The following is a 20,859-nucleotide window of genomic DNA, read 5'->3' on the forward strand; positions in this document are numbered from 1 at the left end:
TCCCTCCTCAGCCGAGGCCACCGTGTGCTGACTGGCTGAGGGGCCCCGCACTTCAGGTAATTAATCCTTTCCTAATGTAGGTTAAGCAGGTGTGCAGCCTCCTTCACACGGAGAGGAGGGAGCCGCTCTTCAGAGACACCCCTGGAGTGATCGTGTTTATTAATTGGGCTCCGATGACTCTAAAACCAGATAGCCTACGCTGCTGACCCGGACGTCCAGTTACCCACTTGCTTAATCTGAATCGAGTTGAAGAAATTGGTCCTTTCCCCTTTCTGATTTTATATTAGCAATTGGCAGTTATGGCTCAATGCCCATTTTGGCAATGAAAGTAGAATTTTCTTACTGGAAGCAAAATTATGTGATTAATGGAGACCGGTAAAAGTTTGGGATTCCCTAAGTTGAATGGACTGCTCAGAATCACCGAGGGGTGGTATTTATCCATTATATTTTCCTCCTTAAATCACAATGTATTAGCACTTTTTAACTCATAGAACAACAATATTGAAGTGCACAGTAAGAGATCCAAGTATAAATCGTAAGCTGAACGTTCCTTTCATGCAGAGTTTGTGTATTTTGTACTTGATCCCTGACTTTTGCTAGAGGGAAAAAAGAAACTTGACAAAAATAGTAAAGGAAAAAAAAAAAAAGGTTGTGATGGCCTTAGAGAAAAAAGATCAGTTTCTTTTCTGGGAAAAAAAGAAAAATTTTCTTTAAGAACTTTTTTAAGTTTTTTTGAGAGAGTGAGTACAAGTGGGGGAGGGCCAGAGAGAGAACCCCAAAAAGAAACATTTTCTTAAGAAAAATATCAAGGCTGGGGCTCCAGGGTTGCTCAGTCAGTTGAGCGTCTGTCTTACTCTTGATTTTGGCTCAGATTATGATCTCATGGTGAAGACTGAGCCTTGGGTCCAATCCCACAGAGCCACATACTCAGCACAGAGACTGCTTAAAATTCTCTCCCTCCCCTTCCCTCTGCCCCTCCCCCCCCCCACACTCATATGCACGTGAGTGGCTGTCTCACTCTCTCAAAATAAATAAACAAATTTTAAAAAGAAAAATATCAAGGTTTTTATAAACAAATGGAGGTGTTATGTCTGTTTATCATATAGCATAAACTTCTTAGAAGTTTTTGTCAATTAAAGTGATTCTGGCAAGTTAAATAGGTTCTTTTCATTGGATTCTTCTACTTAATAGTCATTTATGACTGTTGAAAGTGGCCTGAATTGGGGAGGAAGTGGCTTGATTTTAGGGAAATCATATGCATATAGACAGAGGAGGGATAGTGTGATGATAACTGATGTGTAAAATGCCAAAATGGGTCACTGTGGATTTATTTAAAATAAATCAGATTTATTTAGGAAAGAGAATAATAAATGTATAGAGTTAAAGGGAGAGTGCATTGACTATGGGGACCCTGGCTTTGGTTAATAAGGAAAAATCATACTGAACAGGAAAGAGGGAAAGGAACCAAATTCCAACTGTAAAATTCACCTTCCCCTTCTCCTTTCTCTACTCTGATAATCCCTCAACAGAAGCGATGCAACAGTCTATTAGGTCTTGATATCAAAAAATATTCCCTGATACTTTCACATCTTTAATTCCTCCCCAAGTGCCCCTAGTGAGTTCAGCTTTCCTTCCTTTGCTTCATCCACAGACCAGTACTATTTCTTTTTACACATCAAAACCACACTTTGTATCTTGAACCTGATGGTTACTTACTCACTGAACCTTGGTCTAACAAGGAAGTAGGCTGGCTTAGTTACACAAAAGAACACAGCCAAGGCTGACATTCTTGGAGAAAAGGCATACAGAAGAGCAAAGCTGCATGGCTTTTCTACACTGAGATTGTGATCCAAAATTATTTCAAATTCTCCTTACGGTGAGGAAGTATTTCCATTAGTTATCACACACACACACACACACACACACACACACACACACACAGAGCTGTAAAGCACTAACACCTACAAGTTATTCTATTTTGTATAGGATAATTTTTGAATATTTCTTTTTCCAAAGTAATTAGGTTACTTCCTAGCCTGCATAAACTAATTTTGATATATACAATCCTGGATTACTAAGCTATTTTTATCTACAAAATATAATGTCTTGTACTAGAAATTCTGAATTCAGCTGAGTAATACTTATACCCTCTTGCAAAAAGAAAACTCAGCAGTTAAATTTTTTGAAGACATCACTTCTCTCTGTGTTTAAAAAGTGCTTTTAAATTACTCTGTATTCTATAGAAAACTGTTTCTCTGATGCTTGAAGTCTCCAGCTGCCACACAATTTATATCTCTTTCTTCTGCTCTTTGTTTTTCAGCCATTTTCCCTGAATGTCAAAGTCAATTTAGTGCATTTCACTTTGCTGAATAAATCAGAGGCGAAATCCTTGCTAAAAGTGAAAATTTGATTTGCTAAAAGGAGCTTAGGGCAACTATTAATCAATATATCCAGAGTGTCAAAGCCAAGGCCAGGATAGACATGCATTCATTTGGAGATTGGCTGAGGCAGATAAAGGGGGGCGCAGGGGAAAAAGTGCAACCAGCCCCAGAAGGGAGGTGGGGTTAGGGTTGGAGGGAGGGTCAAAAAGGAACAGAGAGAAACAGAACATGCCAGTGTCATGTTCTGCTCTTCTCCCTCAAATTCTTCATTTAGAGATAGAAAAAGATATTTTGATTCAGTATTTAAGCATATAGGAATTATACTAATTATAGCTGCTTTCATATAACAATTTCCTCCCAAGATACAAAAGTCTTTCTCTCTTTAACTCATCAAGTAGCCTTGAGAAGAAGAGACAAGTCAGAAGTAACAGCTCCATTGACAAACTGAATTCCAGAACAAAAAGAGTTGGGCCAGGTTTATAGGAGGTCAATAGTTTGATAAACCTTGGGTATTTCAGGTTTCTGAAAGATCATGATAGATAGTAATCCAAATGACTGGACTCATCCTGTCACCTCATCATTCAAAGACTTTAACAATTACCAAGAACTTGCCTGAAAATGGTATCATATTTTAGGACATAGTACATATAGACATCTTTAACATTCAGAAATTTAACACTGTTGTTTTCAAAAGTATACCAAGTAATCTTTCCCTATGTAAGCTGGCTCAATTAAAATTTTTAATCGCTTCTATTGTCTTAGTATAAAATGTTATTTCCTTAGCGTGACAATCAAGATTCTTCATAATGGGGTCCTTGCTTTTGTGTCTAGCCTCATGCGGCTCCTTCCATGCTTCCATGTGACTCTGTGTAAGAGCACCATCACAGCCCACATCGTGGAGTTCTAGTTGTCGATTCATCTTTCTAATCACCCACTACCCTGGGAGGGTCGTAAAAGCAGAACTTGTGCTTTATTCATACTCACGTGTGTATCTTTTGTGCACACTGCCTGACACAGAGCTCACTAAATACTTTATGGAAGGAAGGAAGGAAGAGAGGGAGGGAGGGGGGAAGGGAGGGAGAAAGAGGGAAGAAAGGAAAGACGGAAGGAAGGAAGGAAGGAAGGAAGGAAGGAGGGAGGGAGGGAGGGAGGGAGGGAGGGAGGGAGGGAGGAAGGGAGAAAGGGATTCAAGGTTAAGCGGTGGAACTAACATTTTGATATTTGGTGTGGTTGAAAGTCTCCTGGCTCACCTCTATTCCAGTTTACCTGTAACTCTCAATCAAATTCAATGGCCAGTGAATCCAAACAGGAGTAAGGGAGGGGGAGCATCCGATTTTAGCAACCAATCATTGAAGGAATTCTTCAACTATTCAGGTGAGTAGTTAAACAGCAATTGCCTTGTTTCATCAAAATTTGTGATCAGGCATATCTAGGGTACACTATTAATCAAATGCCTTGATTTTCACTGAGTGAAGGTGTGTCACACATTTCCTTTTTTAATTCATCCTCCTTTCCTTTAATCTTGTATTTTGTAAATGCACAGACAGAATTTAAAGATAGGGCAAATATGTTACATTCACCTAAATTTGTTATGACATGTAGATAGGTAACCTGGAACAAATAAGATAGTACATTGGTGTGGGGGGAGGGGGGTTGATAAGGATGGGGAAGAAAGACATAATGAAGCTATTGGTAAAAAGTCATGTATGTTGAATATTCTATGAGTACAAGTCCCATTAACAGTGTGAGTCAAACTTCTGACTCTCAAGTTTGTTCATATATAAAGTGGGGATCATAAGAATAAAGCCTACCCAGAGAATAACAGAATTGTTACGAGTAACAACTTAATGTTTGTGAAAGCACTCTGTAAACATTAAATCACTGTAGAGATGTCAATTGTTTTTGTATTCAAAGCTTAATCTCAGTAAAAGGAAATAATCACATATATATGTACACACACATGCATATATATTTATGTAGACAGAGATACATGATTCAGGGTAGAGATCACATCATGTTAATCTTTTATATTTCCCATAGTACCTAACATAGTGTTAGGTACATAGCAGCAACTCAAATACTTAAATTGTACTCAATGAGTACTATGAAATTATGATTCCTCTTTGATTAGAGGTATACAACAGCATGGCTATTATAGATGGCAAACATAATTTAGGGACACCTAGTAATGGAGCGTAAGTAATGCTGGAATAGAGATCACGTGAGCACAGGTAATTCAGCATGGTTACAGAACAGGCATTAGGTCACAAACAGTGGCACTGAGTGGTGGCAATAAGTCTCTATAAGCAACTGTAACCATATTTGGGTTGTCTAGGATCTTTCCATCTCAGTCTAGGAAAACTTGTGACTTCTTGATTGGTCTCTCTATTTTTTCTTCTTTTTTTTTACTTCTAGCAAGGGTAGCTGCAGAAAATGAAAGACCTTAGGTGACCTTTCAGATTATTTTTTTCATAACATAGTTTTCAACTTACTGGTTCCTATTTCCTTATCACAGTCGTGATCTCAGGAACTGATAAACATTCAGTTATTTTAGGTTTGGCCAAGAAGGATGAACTAGATTATTTAGATGCTAATGATCCTGCCCACCTAAGATAGAATGATGACAGTATCCACACAAAGATCCCTTTGGTCAAAAAGTTTCCATCCAACCTTTGCATTACAACTGAGGTTTACTGTGAGTATTTTTGGAAATGGATTTTATTAAACTGACTTTTTAGATCACTTGGTTTTCGTTGCAATAAAATGACAATCTATGTGCAGTATCTCAGAAACTACAATGAACACTGAATATTTTACATTTAGATCATGCTTTGTAATTTGCAAATTAATTATACATATGTGTTTAATTTGCATGTGTATTCTTTCCCTCATTTGATTCTCACAATATAACTAATGGCTACAGCAATTAAATAACTTACAAAAAATTACTCAACTACAGCTTAGGCTGTCTGATTTTACTTTTAGGTTCATTGCACCCGTAAAAACCACAACTATAGGTACACAGGTAAAGAAATATCAGGTACATGAAATATTACTTCCAAATGTTTGGGAATACTTAATAGTATTATTAAGCCAAGGCTTCGAGTCTTAAATTTACATTTTCTACACTTAAATAAAAGACTCGATTACTTCATAGTTCTGAAATCAAGTTACATATGCAAAAGGAAATTAATCCTGAGAAAAGAGGTTGTAATCACTTCAATTCATTCACAGCAAAGTAGAAATTACAACTACACGTCAATTTGGTTATGGGATGGGGTAGAGAGTGGAGCCTCAGGGTCAATGAACAGTTTTGGGCTATGCATATTTTCAATCAACTAATCAATAAAAATATTTATCAAATGTCAGTGATATAGATACAGAACAGAATATTAGGTGCTACTTATATATGATATAACTCTCAGTCAACCATGCCCTTGACCTGCACATCAAACCATAATCACACACACATATACACACGTGGAAACATACTTCATGTTACAAATGGAAGCATAATCTTATGGTAATTATTTCCACCACACTGTTTTTTTTTTTTTTTTGGTGCTTTTTGCCCATATCATTATCACTTAATGGTGCTACCAGTTTTAGGTAAGTAATGGGCATTTTAAAAACCTCCACAACTTTGAGGGTGCCTGGGTGGCTCAGTCAGTTGAGCATCCAACTCTGGATTTCAGTTTAGGTCACGATTTCAGGGTTCCTGGGATCGAGCCAAGTCCTATGTTGGGCTCTGTACTGACAGTGCGGAGCCTGCTTGAGATTCTTTCTCTCCTCTCTCCACTACTCCCTCCCTTCCTCTCTCTCTCTCAAAATTAATAAATGAATAACTTTAAAAAATATTTTAAAAATTAAAAAAATAAAAACCTCCACAACTTTGGTTGGCAGATGACATAATCTTAAAAAACTGGTCTCTATAGAAATTGCATTAGAACAACAGATAGATTTTTAAACAGTATCATTAGCAATAAATGTTCAAAATATTCTTGAGTATTTGCCCACAAAATTTACATCCTAATGTAGAAATAGCTTATACATCTTCTTTAGAGATTTGTCATTTCTAGAAAAATCTCAATACTTCTGTTGAGAAAAATATACAAATCCCAACTCAATGAGCAATTTTTGATATATTCTTCTAACGGATTGTTTTTACAAAAAATATTTCAGTGTAAATGAAAAACACTGGTTTGTAATCTTTAGATTTCTGTTTCTTACATGAATAAACTATCCATAAAGACTGTTTTCTCACATTATCTTCCTAGTGTGGTTTTCCTTTACAGCTTAGTATTTCCTGCCTTCACTGAGCATGAATAAAAATTAGAGTTTTTTGTTTGTTTGTTTGATGTCATTACAATAAATACCATTTTATAAATGTGACTAAGAGGCCCCGAACTTATGCCGAGTCCTCTCGTTCAGTAGGACAGCTGTTTAATTTGTCATGTTAAAAATAAAGAAGCCTACCTGAAAACTTACCATATATGATAAAAGAAAAAAACATTCTAAAATATATTCATTCACTTAATTGTTCAAATACCCTTCCATTCTTTTAAAGTGAACTGTCGGATGAGACCCATAATATATTTAAGCCACTTATATAGGTCAGCTAATATGGGTTATGCTTTTTTAAGCACCATCTGACTAAGCACATTCTGCATTTTGCTAACAAAGTAACGGTACATAATAATATTTTAATCAACCACAAAGAACAATAATAGATCTGACTGCTGGGCTGATAATCGTCTTATCACACTCTGTGAAACCTAGCTCTAATATTTGACGGAGCCTCCATTACTTGGCAGCCCATTCTAAAAAAAGGCCAACAATGGGGAGAGAATGAAGTGGAGTGTGCAGTAAGTCCGTATCTACATAAAAGAGATTAGAGGCGACAGCGTTCCATTTTACAGCTCAATCATATTGTGTTAGCATGCGCTTATCCGAGCGCGGACGAAATTGAAAGAGAAATAAAAAAGAGTCAGGCAGATAGGAACCAGAAAAGCGAGGCATGAGCAATTTCCAAGGATATAAAAGGATGCTAATGGCGGGGCCCTGTCATTCTTAAAAAGGGCTATTAGGGCACCATCATCTGTTCTTGTGCCCTTATGCTCCTCCAACTAAAGTCAAGCATTTTCTAAAGCCCTTGTGATCTTTTTTCTTCTATAGATAAAGTATGGTCATGTTTTGTAAGAACACACTTTTCCATTTATATGATTTATTAAAGTAAGTCAACTAATTCGATTTACTGATAAAAAAACCACTCCATATGTATTTTCTTCAATATTTTCTTTTGTTGAATTCTTCATTTTTTTATGTAGCAAAAGCAAGGATACAAGAGTACATTCCCAGCAGTGTAGAAAGGCTACTGATCTTATCTTAGATGCTAAACTTAATTTTTGAACTGTGTGTGTGTGTGTGTGTGTGTGTGCGCGTGTGTGATTATACAAACTGAGAGCAGCATAAAGAGAGCAGAGGCTTAAATTTTGGTATTAAAAATATTTCATTTTAATTTTAACATAACTTTAAAATGCTTAAGACAAAGACAGGTGGAATTTCTGTTCTGATTTGGCTTTAATTCAGGCTCTGACCCCAGTTATGAGGACTGGGTCATGTTATCAGGAACACGATTTTACTTCTATCATGGCACAAATGTGACCTTAATCTTTATAGTCTCTTTGTCTCCCTCCCTCCCCACCAGTCCCCCATCCCAGACTCCACACTGCTGCTCTGCCCAACCTCCCTGAACTCGGGGTACACCAGCACTCTAATATCAGAACATCCTCTTCCTCTACCTCAAAACACTGCATGGCTCACTCATTATTTAACAATTTAAAAGAATTCAGTTAATTCTTGTTCAGCTAATCCTTTTCTGAAAAGCCAACCCACTCCTTGCAATCATTTAAAACACCCTGAGGGTATCGGGAACACCAGAGCTGTGGAACACCAGAGCTGTGAATCATCACTTCACAGTGACCTCCTCTGGCATTTGCTATGGAGAGAGAATAACGTCAGTCCCCACCGATTCTAAGCCTCAGCTTAAGACTGAACACATAATCGTATAGTAATTGTTTCCACCACTGGAAATGCTGTTACTCATAGTTATTTAAAGTTACTGTCTTCACAAAAGTCACTAGAGCCCCTTTACTGTGACAAGTTCCTTTGTAAGCTGACATTTCTACTTAGATGCACAACTGGACCCACAAATTTATCACTGACTTTCCCTTACCAGAGAGCACTGTAAGGAGTTGTTGCCTTTTATTGGTCTTTATTATGGGATGTCTGAACAATATTAAAGGATTGGTTTAACATGTGTCTCAATTCAGGGAGAACTTGGGCAGAGTTCTCTGAAATAATGGGTGGTTTGGAGTCATAGTTACATGGTCTTTCATGTCGTTATCAATAACATTAACATTATTATCATTAGTATTCTGAAATGGTTCTGTGAAATGCAGTCAACTGGGTCTCCTGACTCTACTCCAGGAAGCAATGCTGAATATATGCTTTGATGGTACCGGATACGTTTGTGATTCTGTGTAGGTGTTTTTACCTCTTTATGCTTCAACTGTCCCTAGCTATGAATCACAGATAACACTACTCGATTCCCAGGTGAGAATAACAGTTCTCAGTTGGGAAGCTGGGGCACAGTTTTGCTTGCCAGCGGACATATGTCCGTACCCGAGGACATTTTTGTTTGTCACAACTCAAGGGGACTAGTGGTAGAAGCCAAGGAAGCTTGTAAGCACCCTCCCATGAGCGGGAAAGTCCACCACAACAAAGGATAATTGGTTCCAAGTGTCAATAGTGTCAAGGCTGAGAAGCCCTGGCTTAGAATAACGATATTTTAAATATGTGAGTATAGGTAGGTGTGCCTGGCTGGCTCAGTCAGTAGAGAGTGCAACTCTTGATCTCAGAGTTGTGGGTTCGAGCCCCACACGGGGTGTAGAGATTACTTAAAAATAAGATCTTTTTTAAAAAATTTAAAAATAAAATAAATAGCTGAGTATATGTGTGTGTGTGTGTCTCTATATAAAATAATAAAATACGTAAATACAAATGATATATATTGATTATCTTCAAAAGGGTCTGTGGGTACTTCAACAGATGTTAGCTTTTGTTTCTTTTTGCTTTAAAACACTTCAACACACTTTGCGTCCAGATAAGTCAGAAACGTCTTCATACATTGTTTAAGTGAATTCTGACATTTCCTAATGCTACAATTCCCAAATGTCTCAACATCTTTCAGCATATCCTTTATTCGTTTTTCTAGAAGTCACACGAGTGTGATTACAATCGAAGTGCAATATCAACTACCCAGATGATCAAATGCTCCTTTCACATGCAGTAACCCTCGTATAGGTATCTTCCAAAGAACACACTCAAGCTCACCTATTTAACTAGTTTCGACTTAATTTGGGGTGCCTTATTAGCAAACAGTGTAAGACAAAGTAGCTAGTATAATACAGAGTGATGTTTAAATTAGTTTACAATTTGCTTGGCCTCATCTAGAACTGCACCGAACAAAGCCATTCAGAAATGTCAGCTGTGTTCCTAACCACTGTAACAAATTGTCGCCTGAACGCTGCACACCTAATGACTTCAAATTAGCTTCACTGCGATATCGCCTGACAGTTCGTTACGACTGTTAGCAACATAGCTGGCGTATCATGACCAAGAAATTGGTTTCAGTGTGGGCTGGGAAAGGGACTTCCATCAATTTGATTAAAGAAATTACTGTAGCATTCAAAGCATAAAGACAAACTAGTTTAAGGAGACAGAAATAAGTTAACTGTGCCAGGAAAACAGTGCGCATCATTCAAAAACTTGTTTCTTAACTACCTGAAGATCAAAGTTCAAGCAAACAAATAACAAATAATTCAAGCAGACTACTAAAATTCTCAAAACTTGTGACCAGCTCTAGGTTTATGGATGGTATGGGATTGGCCAAGAAAGCAAATAGGCTACTTTCAAATACTACTTTTAAGTTCCCGTACGAGAAACTGTATGATGTCAATTTAATATTCATTTTTATAATCTGTGTTCAAATCCATGGGAAATAGTAAACGTCAACCGAAGCAGAGCTTATAAATACAAATAGCAATTCAGTGTAAATAGCCACCGCAAACAACAGAATGAGTTATTCTTAACAGAACAAAAAGGTACATTAGATAACTGCTGACAAAGACATTGTTTTAAGTGAAAAGAAAAAGCAGAAGTATCTCCTGAGGGGAAAGGTCAGAATTTTAAGAGGAATAAAGACATATTTTTTTAAAGATACATTCTTCTTTATCTTATATTGGCAATAGTGCCTTTGCATACGAAGAAAATAGCAAGTGTCCGAGGTGCTACAGACATAGAAAGGTTTATGATTCGATTAGGATCAGCAAAGCTCTAAATTAAGTATGATAAAAACAAATGTAGAGGTTAAAACCATACTAATGAGAAAATTTTGCATGTGTCTAAATCTACAAAGGCAACCTAGGGAATCATTGCAACCTTTTCTGTTTCATTTTTTTTCTTTTCAGAAAATGTACCTGGAATATGCTTCGCCCATCCAATGATAACCACCAACTCTCGGTCAGCCAAGTCACACAGTGTAGTGAGGGCTTTGATGTCACTGTCAGGGACCGTAGGGTCAGGCATGGCATAGATCTTCTCCGGTTCGGCCACCAACAAATGTGAGACAATCTTGTTATCTGCAGGATCAGACCAGAGCACTACAAGATCACTAGTAGCATCATCCCTGTTTCACAAACCCTAAAGTATGCCGCATCTTGAAAAATAATTCAAATTGTCTACAATAAACCCCAAATATTCTATTTACGTTTCAATCTATATATAGCAAACAGTGTTCGGGAAAAGTCATAGCAAGAAATAAGCCACTGCAGTTGTAACAGAATGTATTCCTTTCTTCTTTGCTCTACCTGCCTTTGCTGGAATGAAGCATCTGTCCTGTAATGAAAATTTTTATAGCAAACAGATCAGAGAAGTTAGATGCTTTCTAGGTTTGCTCTTTGATTCTTAAGTGGGATTTCGGGAAGCAGATTAAATAGTATACAACATCTTTAAAATAAAAATCCACAATGAGCCACTGAACTGTAGAATATAATGTGGAAGGCAGAGAACTACCAGTGCCCAGAGTCGTAATGGGCACGAAAGTCATTAATTGTCTTAATTCTTTTAAAGAAGAGCAAAGGTCAGAGCCCTTCTGCCTGGGTGAATTACTGACTATATAACTCTATCTCTGTGGGATGCACTAAATAGGAATTTCTCTCCTTTCTCTCCCTCCCCACACACCCAGCCAATCTTTCAAATATAGCCAATATCAGTTTCCAGAAAACTACTCCTACTTAAAGGCGACGATATTTTCTCTTTGGAGCGCCTAATTCTTTAATCCTCTATTTTTATCTGTTGTCTTTAGCTCATTCTCTGGCTCAGATTTATCTGTCTGAAATTTGTGATATATGTTTTTAAAATCCTTCATAAAATAAACACTAGAGACAAATGGAAAGCATCACATCAAATGTGTTTTATTGCTTAGGGGCATGTGAGAGTTTATGGAAGGGCTGTAAAGACTTGCTAACAGAATGATTTTTCTTGTTGGCCCTATTTTCAATTTCTATGTGTAGCTTTAGAGTTTGTACTTTCTTCTAAATTAAGAGATACAAATGGGTGAGAATAAACCCAAATATTTTTATGCTCTATGTACTACTAATACTCTAGAAAACCAGGGCATTAAATGGGACTTTTGTGAGCAAAGCCAAAGTTTCCTCTGTGTTTACTAGATAATTTTCCTTTCATTATTAACTATTTAACCCATCATTAACTTCTTAACCCTAAATGAAAAGACTGCATATTTCTTAGAATTGAAAACGTAGCATGCGTTTTGGTCTTCTTTAATGAAATGACAAGGAAATTATCCAAGCTATAATTAGCAATTTTTCTAACATTTAAAAACTTTATTATTATGGCTGCTTTAAGAATTACATTTATTGCAAATCATCAAAGATAACCGTTCATTGGCAGGAATATTCAATTATCACCAAATTGAAAATGCAGATTGGGGAGGAAATATTCCCAAACACCATATTTTGTAGGAAAAAAATTAAATACAGATTCTTTTTTTTTTAACTTTTAGGATCTGTGAAGAATGGCATTTGTTTCTTGTATATGCTATGGAAACAACACCCTGTATGTTTAGTTACGCTTGGAAAAGTTTCAACTTTCATTGCTCTGACAATGCGACAAAACCTGTCAGCAACCACTGGATTCTCAGGATTAGAAGAAAATGCAACATTTAACAAAGGGCACAGAAATGTACCCAAAGAAAATCCTGACTCTACTTCCTTTAGTACTGAGAAGATGGTACTTGTTTTACCCAAGTCAGTGGACTTGACCGGAAGGGTTAGAGAAATTTGGCTGAAGCGAGGAAATTCCCATTATTCGGAAAATGGAATAGCCGACAGCACTGTTTCTAGGTAAATCTTATTTAATGTTTCCCTAATTAGAATCAATAGAACCCAATTTTCATTCTTGGGCTTTTGTAGTACACAAACAATCAGTCAGGGTCCAGAAATCTCCCTGAGCCACTCTCTCAGCAAAGCCCAGGCACAGCCTCTTGACTTATCTGACAGGATCTGAAAATTAAGTTTTATAAATGTTTGTTACAAAAACACACTAATTGGATGGACTAAGGGAAATTAACACAGAGGCCTTGAGATAATGAGTAATGATTTATTAGGAGTCCTCTTTATCTCAGACAAATGGAGCTCACTGAAATTGCTATAATCTTCTTAAAGGTACTTGACAAGCCACTTCCCAATTTCTCGGGTTTACGCCGAAAACCATAGATGTTCCTCTATCAGGTGGACTTACAAACGGGCTGGTGCTCATTTTTCTCTCAGAAGAGGAAATTATCAACGGTTTCAGTCAATGTTCGTGCAAAATGAATGAACTGTGTAATATTGAGCCTAGGAAACTAACCCCAACGAAATTAAGCATTAGTGTTTATTGCATTTTATTGTATTATCAGAAAGTTTTGTATTATAATGTGCAAAATCTGCTTAATGCAGTCCTAGATTGTATTTGCAGAATGCCAACCAGCTTATGCAGGCTGAGGAGAAGATGCCAGATTGGACAATTGAAGGTATAATCAACATAATGTTTTTTGGAAAGGCAAAAGGAAACTATGCCATATGTTCACTTAAGCTTTAATTTTATGTAAAACTGGTTGTTTTTCCTTTGACATAGCTAAAATGTCCTTTCATTTACAGTTCAGGGTCTGTTTTATTTATTTAACAGATCCCCATATGCTCACATGTATGATGCACAGCAGCGACCCCTCCTGGAGAATCTGAATTAGAAGCGGACACTTTCTCTTCCCTTGAAAGCAGATCAAAAATTACCCGTGTGTCTTCCCACAACTGCTCTGGATGCAGCTTCCTCTGGTTAAGTGCTGGTTGTGTCTTCTGAGACAAAGACAGCTAAATGTGAGAACCGTTTCCATCAAAGCACTTCTCAGTGCCTAGTACGAACTCTAGGCGTAAATATCCTAGGAGGTTAGCTCTGTTGTGCTAGAACTATGAACTGATTTTTCAGAAAATGGGATGCAGTTATTGCCTCCATCTATATCCCGGCTCTTTTTAGTTAATGACAAGGAGAATGGGGCTTGCATTTTAGCAGTGTACCCATCATCCTTTCAAATTGCAATCTGGCATTATAAAACCATGGACTCTTTAAAAACAATTCATAAGGCCCATAAGGGCATCTGAGATGGAACCACCAACCTATGCTTGTTATTAGGAGGGCCTATTCTTGTTTTAATCTATTGCTAGCTAGTGTGTTAACCTTCCATAGCTCCAAATTAATGAGGCTCCTAATGTATTTTCATTGGGAGGTTGAGCAGTCAAACTCATTTAGTTAGTGAAAACTACAAAAATCACTTTCTTGTGAAATCTGAAACTAACAGCTCCAATGAACTAATGATTACAGTATGATCCATTTTATGTACCTCTGAAAATAAAGATAACCAGAAAATGTAAAATTCTCACTATATAAGCTATGCCTTAATATGCTTATGCTTCTACAAAATGACTACGTGAAAAAAAGGTAGGGGAGAGAAACCATAGGGAAAAAAAAAAGATAATTAGCTGAGTTACCGTTGCTCCTAAAAGGCAATTCTTGGGAACAGAGCCACGGCCCCCAACAAAGACAAGTCTCCTTGGAGTCAGTGGGGATGGGCATGCCAAAACGGATATACATTGAGCCAACTGGGAGGATTCCGTGTGTTGGAAAGCCAGACATGTCTGCTGTACTTACATGGCTTTTTGGCTGGCTGAACCAGCTGAGGGTTCAGGTAGGGGCTGTTCTCCGCATCTATTCTGCGCTTGTACTTCTGCCGACCTCCACGTACTCTGTCAAGGCGCACCCCTGCGGGCAAAGACAGGCACTGGCTTACTCCTGAGGTATCCATCTTTGAGACCAATCAAATACATGGAGTGTCACCCGCGGGTGCTATGGAGACCGAGAGTAGAACCCAGAATGGTCCAGAGGTGTTGGGAGAATGTAAAGAGGGGGTGACTAAACCAAAATTGCCAGTAATTAGAAACCAAATCCAGCAGAGAGTAACAGACCTGAAAAACATTTGATGCAAGGCCATCAAAGTCCCATTTGCACACCAAAGAAAAGGCACATTTCCATGGGAATTAATACAAAGCAACTGTTACTTGGTACTAGCCTAGTTTCTCAAATCAAAGACAGTGGCAAGCTGATCCTCTTCATCAGTCACCAGTGAAAGCTCAATTCGTAAGAGCTATCCAACCCTCCCTTGTCCACCAGAAGGCTCAATACAGCCCCGTGGAATTGAACTGAACTGCAAGCGTGTGCATGCCGTGGAGAGGTGGGATGACACTCCGTAAGAGGAGATGTTCCATACTCTAATGTCACCATGTCTCAGAGGAGAACGTCATTTATATTTTTGGCACACGTTTGTATTTTCTTCCAGATGAGAGAAAACCGGGACTGGACACAGGACAGACAAAAGGAGCTTCCTGAAAGAATTCAGAAGGCTTGGACGTCGAAGGAAGGCTATGTTAGTGAGGGAGAGCTGAAGGGTGAAGCTAGAGAAAGAGGTAAAGCCGACAGGTATTTAGTAAATACCCAAAGAGTGAGGAGTTGGGTCAAGGTTCAGAGAGTTTTTGCTGGTACTGGACTTAAAAGATTGAGCGAAGAGGCAAAAGGTTAAGAAAGGAATTAAATATAAATGTTTCATATGTGGGCGAGTGGTGAGCTGAGCTTATTAATAACTTGGTTTCCAATCTGCAATTATGAAGTTTAGGACCGTACCATATAAACCTTTATCTAATGAAGAAGTGGCTTGGGAGTAAGAGCAAGGAGAGAGACTCACTCTGATATTAGGCTGCACCTTAATTGATAAAACGGTATAACATGATCCGTTAACATATTCAAGCAAGTAATGCACTGTACATGTTTTGGCATTTCTCAAAATGTTTAGAAAACAGATTTCGTTTAACAGCATCATCAGTATTATTATTTTACTGAAAAGGCCTCTCAGAGCCTTTAATATGCAAATGACCTCTGCAAAACTCTCAGAAGGAGATACAGCCTATGCGATGTTCTGCAAATCAATTTAACCAAAGATCCTGTTTTTGGACTATTTAGTAACATCATGTATAACATGTGAATGGTGGGTTCTCTGTGTTTTACGAAACCGTTTGGGAAAGGCTGATACAGCTCTAGGGAATCCTGAAGTGAATACATACACTCGAATGTTCAGGATTACTTAATTCAACCACGAGATAAAGTAAAACACAATTTTTCTTTTTTTTTTTTTAATTTTTTTTCAACGTTTATTTATTTTTGGGACAGAGAGAGACAGAGCATGAACGGGGGAGGGGCAGAGAGAGAGGGAGACACAGAATCGGAAACAGGCTCCAGGCTCTGAGCCATCAGCCCAGAGCCCGACGTGGGGCTCGAACTCCCGGACCGCGAGATGGTGACCTGGCTGAAGTCGGACGCTTAACCGACTGCGCCACCCAGGTGCCCCATCACAATTTTTCATATTAGCTTAATAATACTGCTTTAAGAGTTGACTATTTTTTCGTGAAACAGAGAAACATATGCTTGGTTCTAGATAAAGCCTGAAATGTCATACTGAAATATCAAAGCAGAGTTTAAAGGAAATCAGGAGACAACTTCAAGAGCAATTAAGTAGGTTTCCACAGCAAATTTCCCAAAACAAAGAAATTAGTACAGTGTCTAAGTATTTACTGAAAATAGTAGCACACGTGAGTTACAAAGAAGTTGTTTTTCTTACTGCTGCCTTAAAAAAAAAAGTCTATTTATTTATTTTGAGAGAGAGAGGGAGAGAGACAGCAAGCAGGGGAGGGGCAGAGACAGAGACAGAGAAACCCCAGCAGTCTCCAAAGCGGTCAACGCAAAGCCCAATGCGGGGCTCGAACCCACGAACTGTGAAATCATAACCAGAGCCCAAAGCAAGAGTTGGAGGCCTAACCGATTTAGCAACCCAGGTACCCCTCCCTATTGCTGTTTTTAAAGTACTTTCTGCCTACAGTAGAGTTCTGTTCCCTTGTTCATCTGATTTTAAGTGTAGAAAAATTGGTGGAAAAGAAACTGCAGAACTGGGATACTATGCTTCTTCCCATTAGGAGGCTGATTTTGTAGAGATAAATGGTAGAGTACAAAGAACAGAAATACTTAATCAAAATGTAAGGCTACTAAAGTTTAAAATACTGTAAATCAAACACTGTAAATAAAGATTCTACCTCTATTGCACTTGAGGGCACATAGGTTTAAACCGCAATCTCTCATTAGCAAGGAAAACACACAAATGATACTTTGTGTTAAAAAAGAAACAGGTATCTACAAAAAAAAATGAAGATGGTTCATGGGAAAAAATAAAGATATTAAAAATCACCAAATAAGAGTAATTTAATGTAATTGTTGTAACTACTCCTATTTTATAGAAAGTTTCTTGGATTATCTAGTCTAAAATGTATTGCCTTGCATCTATCAAAAAGCAGTATGTATCATCAATTTCTATATCCCTATCAGCTAGTCCCTTGTCTATAATAATGATATTGTGAAAAGACTGAAGATCCCCCCTTTAATGTCTCTAACTATAATAACATAGTAATTTATTCCTAAGTATTATAAGAAAAATAAGTTAAAAAAAATAAAGGAGGGGAGCCTGGGTGGCTCAGTCGGTTGTGTCTGACTCTTGATTTCCGCTCAGATCATGATCTCACAGTTAATGAGTTTGAGCCCCATGGGGCTCCAGCCTGGAGCCTGCTTGGGATTCTTTCTCTCTGCCCCTTCCCTGGGCACACACACTCTTTCTCTCTCTCCCAAAATAAATAAATACATTTAAAAAAAGAAAATAAAGCACAGTTTGCAAGTCAGATAGTTAAGTTTTTTTCTGGCTCTTTTATTAACCGGCTTTGTAAACTTTGATGAGTTCCTTAACCTATCTATTTTTCCAAAGATAAGATAGACATAAAGACAATATCCTCCCTGCTGTCTTTCTGTAAGGACTCAATATTGTATTTATATAATGTGTTAATATGTTTGGATATTATACATATGCATCATTAAAATATATTTTTTTAATTTTTTTTTAACGTTTATTTATTTTTGGGACAGAGAGAGACAGAGCATGAACGGGGGAGGGGCAGAGAGAGAGGGAGACACAGAATCGGAAACAGGCTCCAGGGTCTGAGCCCTCAGCCCAGAGCCTGACGCGGGGCTCGAACTCACGGACCGCGAGATCGTGACCTGGCTGAAGTCGGACGCTTAACCGACTGCGCCACCCAGGCGCCCCTAAAATATTTTATAAACCTTAAAATGCCAAGGAAAATAAGGAAGTTGTCATTTTATCATTGTTTTGTTGTTGAAATGTTTCTGTATTACTTTATTGAAATATATTTTGCATCCTGATCATTTATTACAAATCTATTCCCATGGAGTTTGACAGTCTACCTTGCCTCAATTCTGAGGGAAATAGACTGAGGTATGATGGAGTGGTAAGAGAATTCAAAGGATACAAGACAAATAATGATACTCATTTGATGTCGAAGAGATTTATAGAAACATTTGGTCCCATTCTATTTACTGTTCATCCTTGTCATTAATAATATCATTTAGGTATGTAATTATTTTAGACTAGATACAGAAGCTAATCCAAATTAGCTGTAAGCACACAATACAAGGTAGACAACTGATAATTATCCAATTAACCTAATGTATTTAAAAGTCTCCAAATAGTTTATTTTTATTTTTTTAAATGTTTATTTTTGAGAGAGACAGAGAGACAGACAGACAGAGTGTGAGTGACGGAGGGACAGAGAGAGAGGGAGACACAGAATCTGAAGCAGGCTCCATGCTGTCAGCACAAAGCCCGTCGTGGGGCTCGAACCCACGAACCATGAGATCATGACCTGAGCCAAAGTCAGATGCTTAACCACTGAGCCACTCAGGTGCCCTCCAAATTGTTTAGCAGAAGCAAAGAAAAACAACACTATGTATGACCAGGACCTGGGAAATCCAGACTTGCCATAACAAGATATTAATCTAATTGGAATATATCCACTGAAGGTGAAAAAGCCTGGCTTTTTACTTCTTTAGTACCTGAAATACAGAAAAAAAAAAAAAAATCTGTCTGGACTTCCCTTGTAACCAGTTTGGGAAAAGTTGAAAAGTAAGATTTTTTCCCAGGAAATAAGATACCCACAATGTTCAATGTTTGACAGGTTTTGAAGTTAATTAAGGCAATTGGAGTTTCTATTCATGTGGAGACTGCTTTTTTTTTTTTTTAAAAAGATTTTAATAGTTGGCATTACCTACCAAGTAGAATGTTTCACATTGCTTCTTCTTTCAAATACTGCATGTGCCTACATTGCCACAAGGGAATTACAAATCTTCTACATTGTCAGAATTTACAAAATTGAGAAAGCAAGAAGAGGGCAAGGAGGAAAAAATACGCCGTGAGGCAAATAAACGCCAAAAGAAGTGAAACAGTTCAACACAAGGTCTTCTTAGGTCAGCTCATTTTAAGTCTACATTTTATGCCCAAATGCAAATTTTTATAATATTATATAGTCCAAAGTCAAAAGTATTTTTCACATTTTTAATAGCACAAAGTCAGAGACATTTCATAGGATAATAAAAAATCTCCCCTTCAGAGAATTATACAAGGATACCCTAGCCTACTTTCCTATATTAAAGACCAGCCTTTTACAATGTTGTTCGCAAAGGTTTGCTAAAAATATTAATTACACAGACTCCTGGAACACTTAAGAAAGATGCACACAGTCACATTAAAGTGATACTATTTTTTTAAAGATAGTGAATTTTTTTAAAAAGATCAGTTAACTTAATCAATGCTAAATAAAGGGTTGTATTAAATAAATGCTACCAAACGTAGCTTGCAAGTGAGTTTTGAGATCGGACTAGAAAAGCAGGACTTCTGAAACAATAAGGCGGAGAGGACGGGAGTTTTCCCTTCCACTTGATGTCTTCCCCATCCTGCAGTTCCCTTTGCTGCAGGAGGAAACCACGCTCCTTCCCTTTGGGAAGACAGGTACCTAAGAGCGCCCTTCAATTCTCCAGATACTCCTGTGAGGGAACCGTCATAAACAGAGGATAGAGAAAATCCCTTTGAGGAGCTGCAGGAAAAGAAGCTAAGGCCGATTAGTAGTATCACACACCGCCGAGGGTCATTTTAGTGGCAGCCTCTGATGGGGTTCTCCTTTGGGACAATGTCCTAAAAGAGTGTACCAGTTTAACCTAGAGTACTTGTGCATATTTAGAGGTTTCTCTTAATGGGATGAGTGAAAATTATTTGTGTATTCACACATATACTCCAGGGAGAATCTGATCATATTAAATTCTTGAGGATCACATGAGAAAATAAGCCACACCGACCCCTAGGTATCTTCAGCTGCCATAGCCTCTTCTCAAAATAGACAGTGATATTGCTAAACCTGGCTTCCTGGTTTAGTCCCTCTTCCTGATTCAGCAGTCTTCGACGCCTCGTACCTACATTTTCCTCCCAAGCCATGTCTTCATTATTAATTGAATGAATCAATCTCTGCACGAAGTGTCTTGGAATAAACCAAAATCTCAGCCAGTTACCCGCTGCCACTGGTTGTCAAGAGCTTATTTACCTTCTAGGCAGCGGGTTAATTGTTTTATATATATGAACACATTTAAGCCTTACGGCAATCCTATGAGGCGGGTGCTATTATTATCCCATTTACAAAATGAGAAAACTGGAGCTAGGGAGAGGCAGAGCCAGGCCTGGGAGTTGGGAGAATGGCTGCAGAACCCACACTCTTAAGCACTATGTTTACACCGCTTCCCTGCCATCAAATTCTATTTTTGGAAAAGAACAGTTGGTATTTACTCCAAAAGCTAGAACTGCAGGCAGATAAAA

The 20,859-nt window shown here is 37.9% G+C and overlaps 1 protein-coding gene across 1 annotated transcript in view; it reads right to left on the minus strand.

Annotated features, from left to right (window-relative positions):
- Positions 1-20,859, minus strand: part of ESRRG (estrogen related receptor gamma) — a 224,600-nt gene that overhangs the window by 48,172 nt on the left and 155,569 nt on the right. The window contains exons 4-5 of the mRNA XM_047840792.1: positions 14,706-14,816; positions 10,922-11,083 (exon numbers count right to left, since the gene is read on the minus strand). Of these exons, the coding sequence (XP_047696748.1) occupies positions 10,922-11,083; positions 14,706-14,816 (273 nt within the window). The remainder of the gene's footprint in view (positions 1-10,921; positions 11,084-14,705; positions 14,817-20,859) is intronic.

This window comes from Prionailurus viverrinus, chromosome F1 (genome assembly GCF_022837055.1).
Source record: "Prionailurus viverrinus isolate Anna chromosome F1, UM_Priviv_1.0, whole genome shotgun sequence".
Classification (NCBI taxonomy): Eukaryota; Metazoa; Chordata; class Mammalia; order Carnivora; family Felidae; genus Prionailurus; species Prionailurus viverrinus.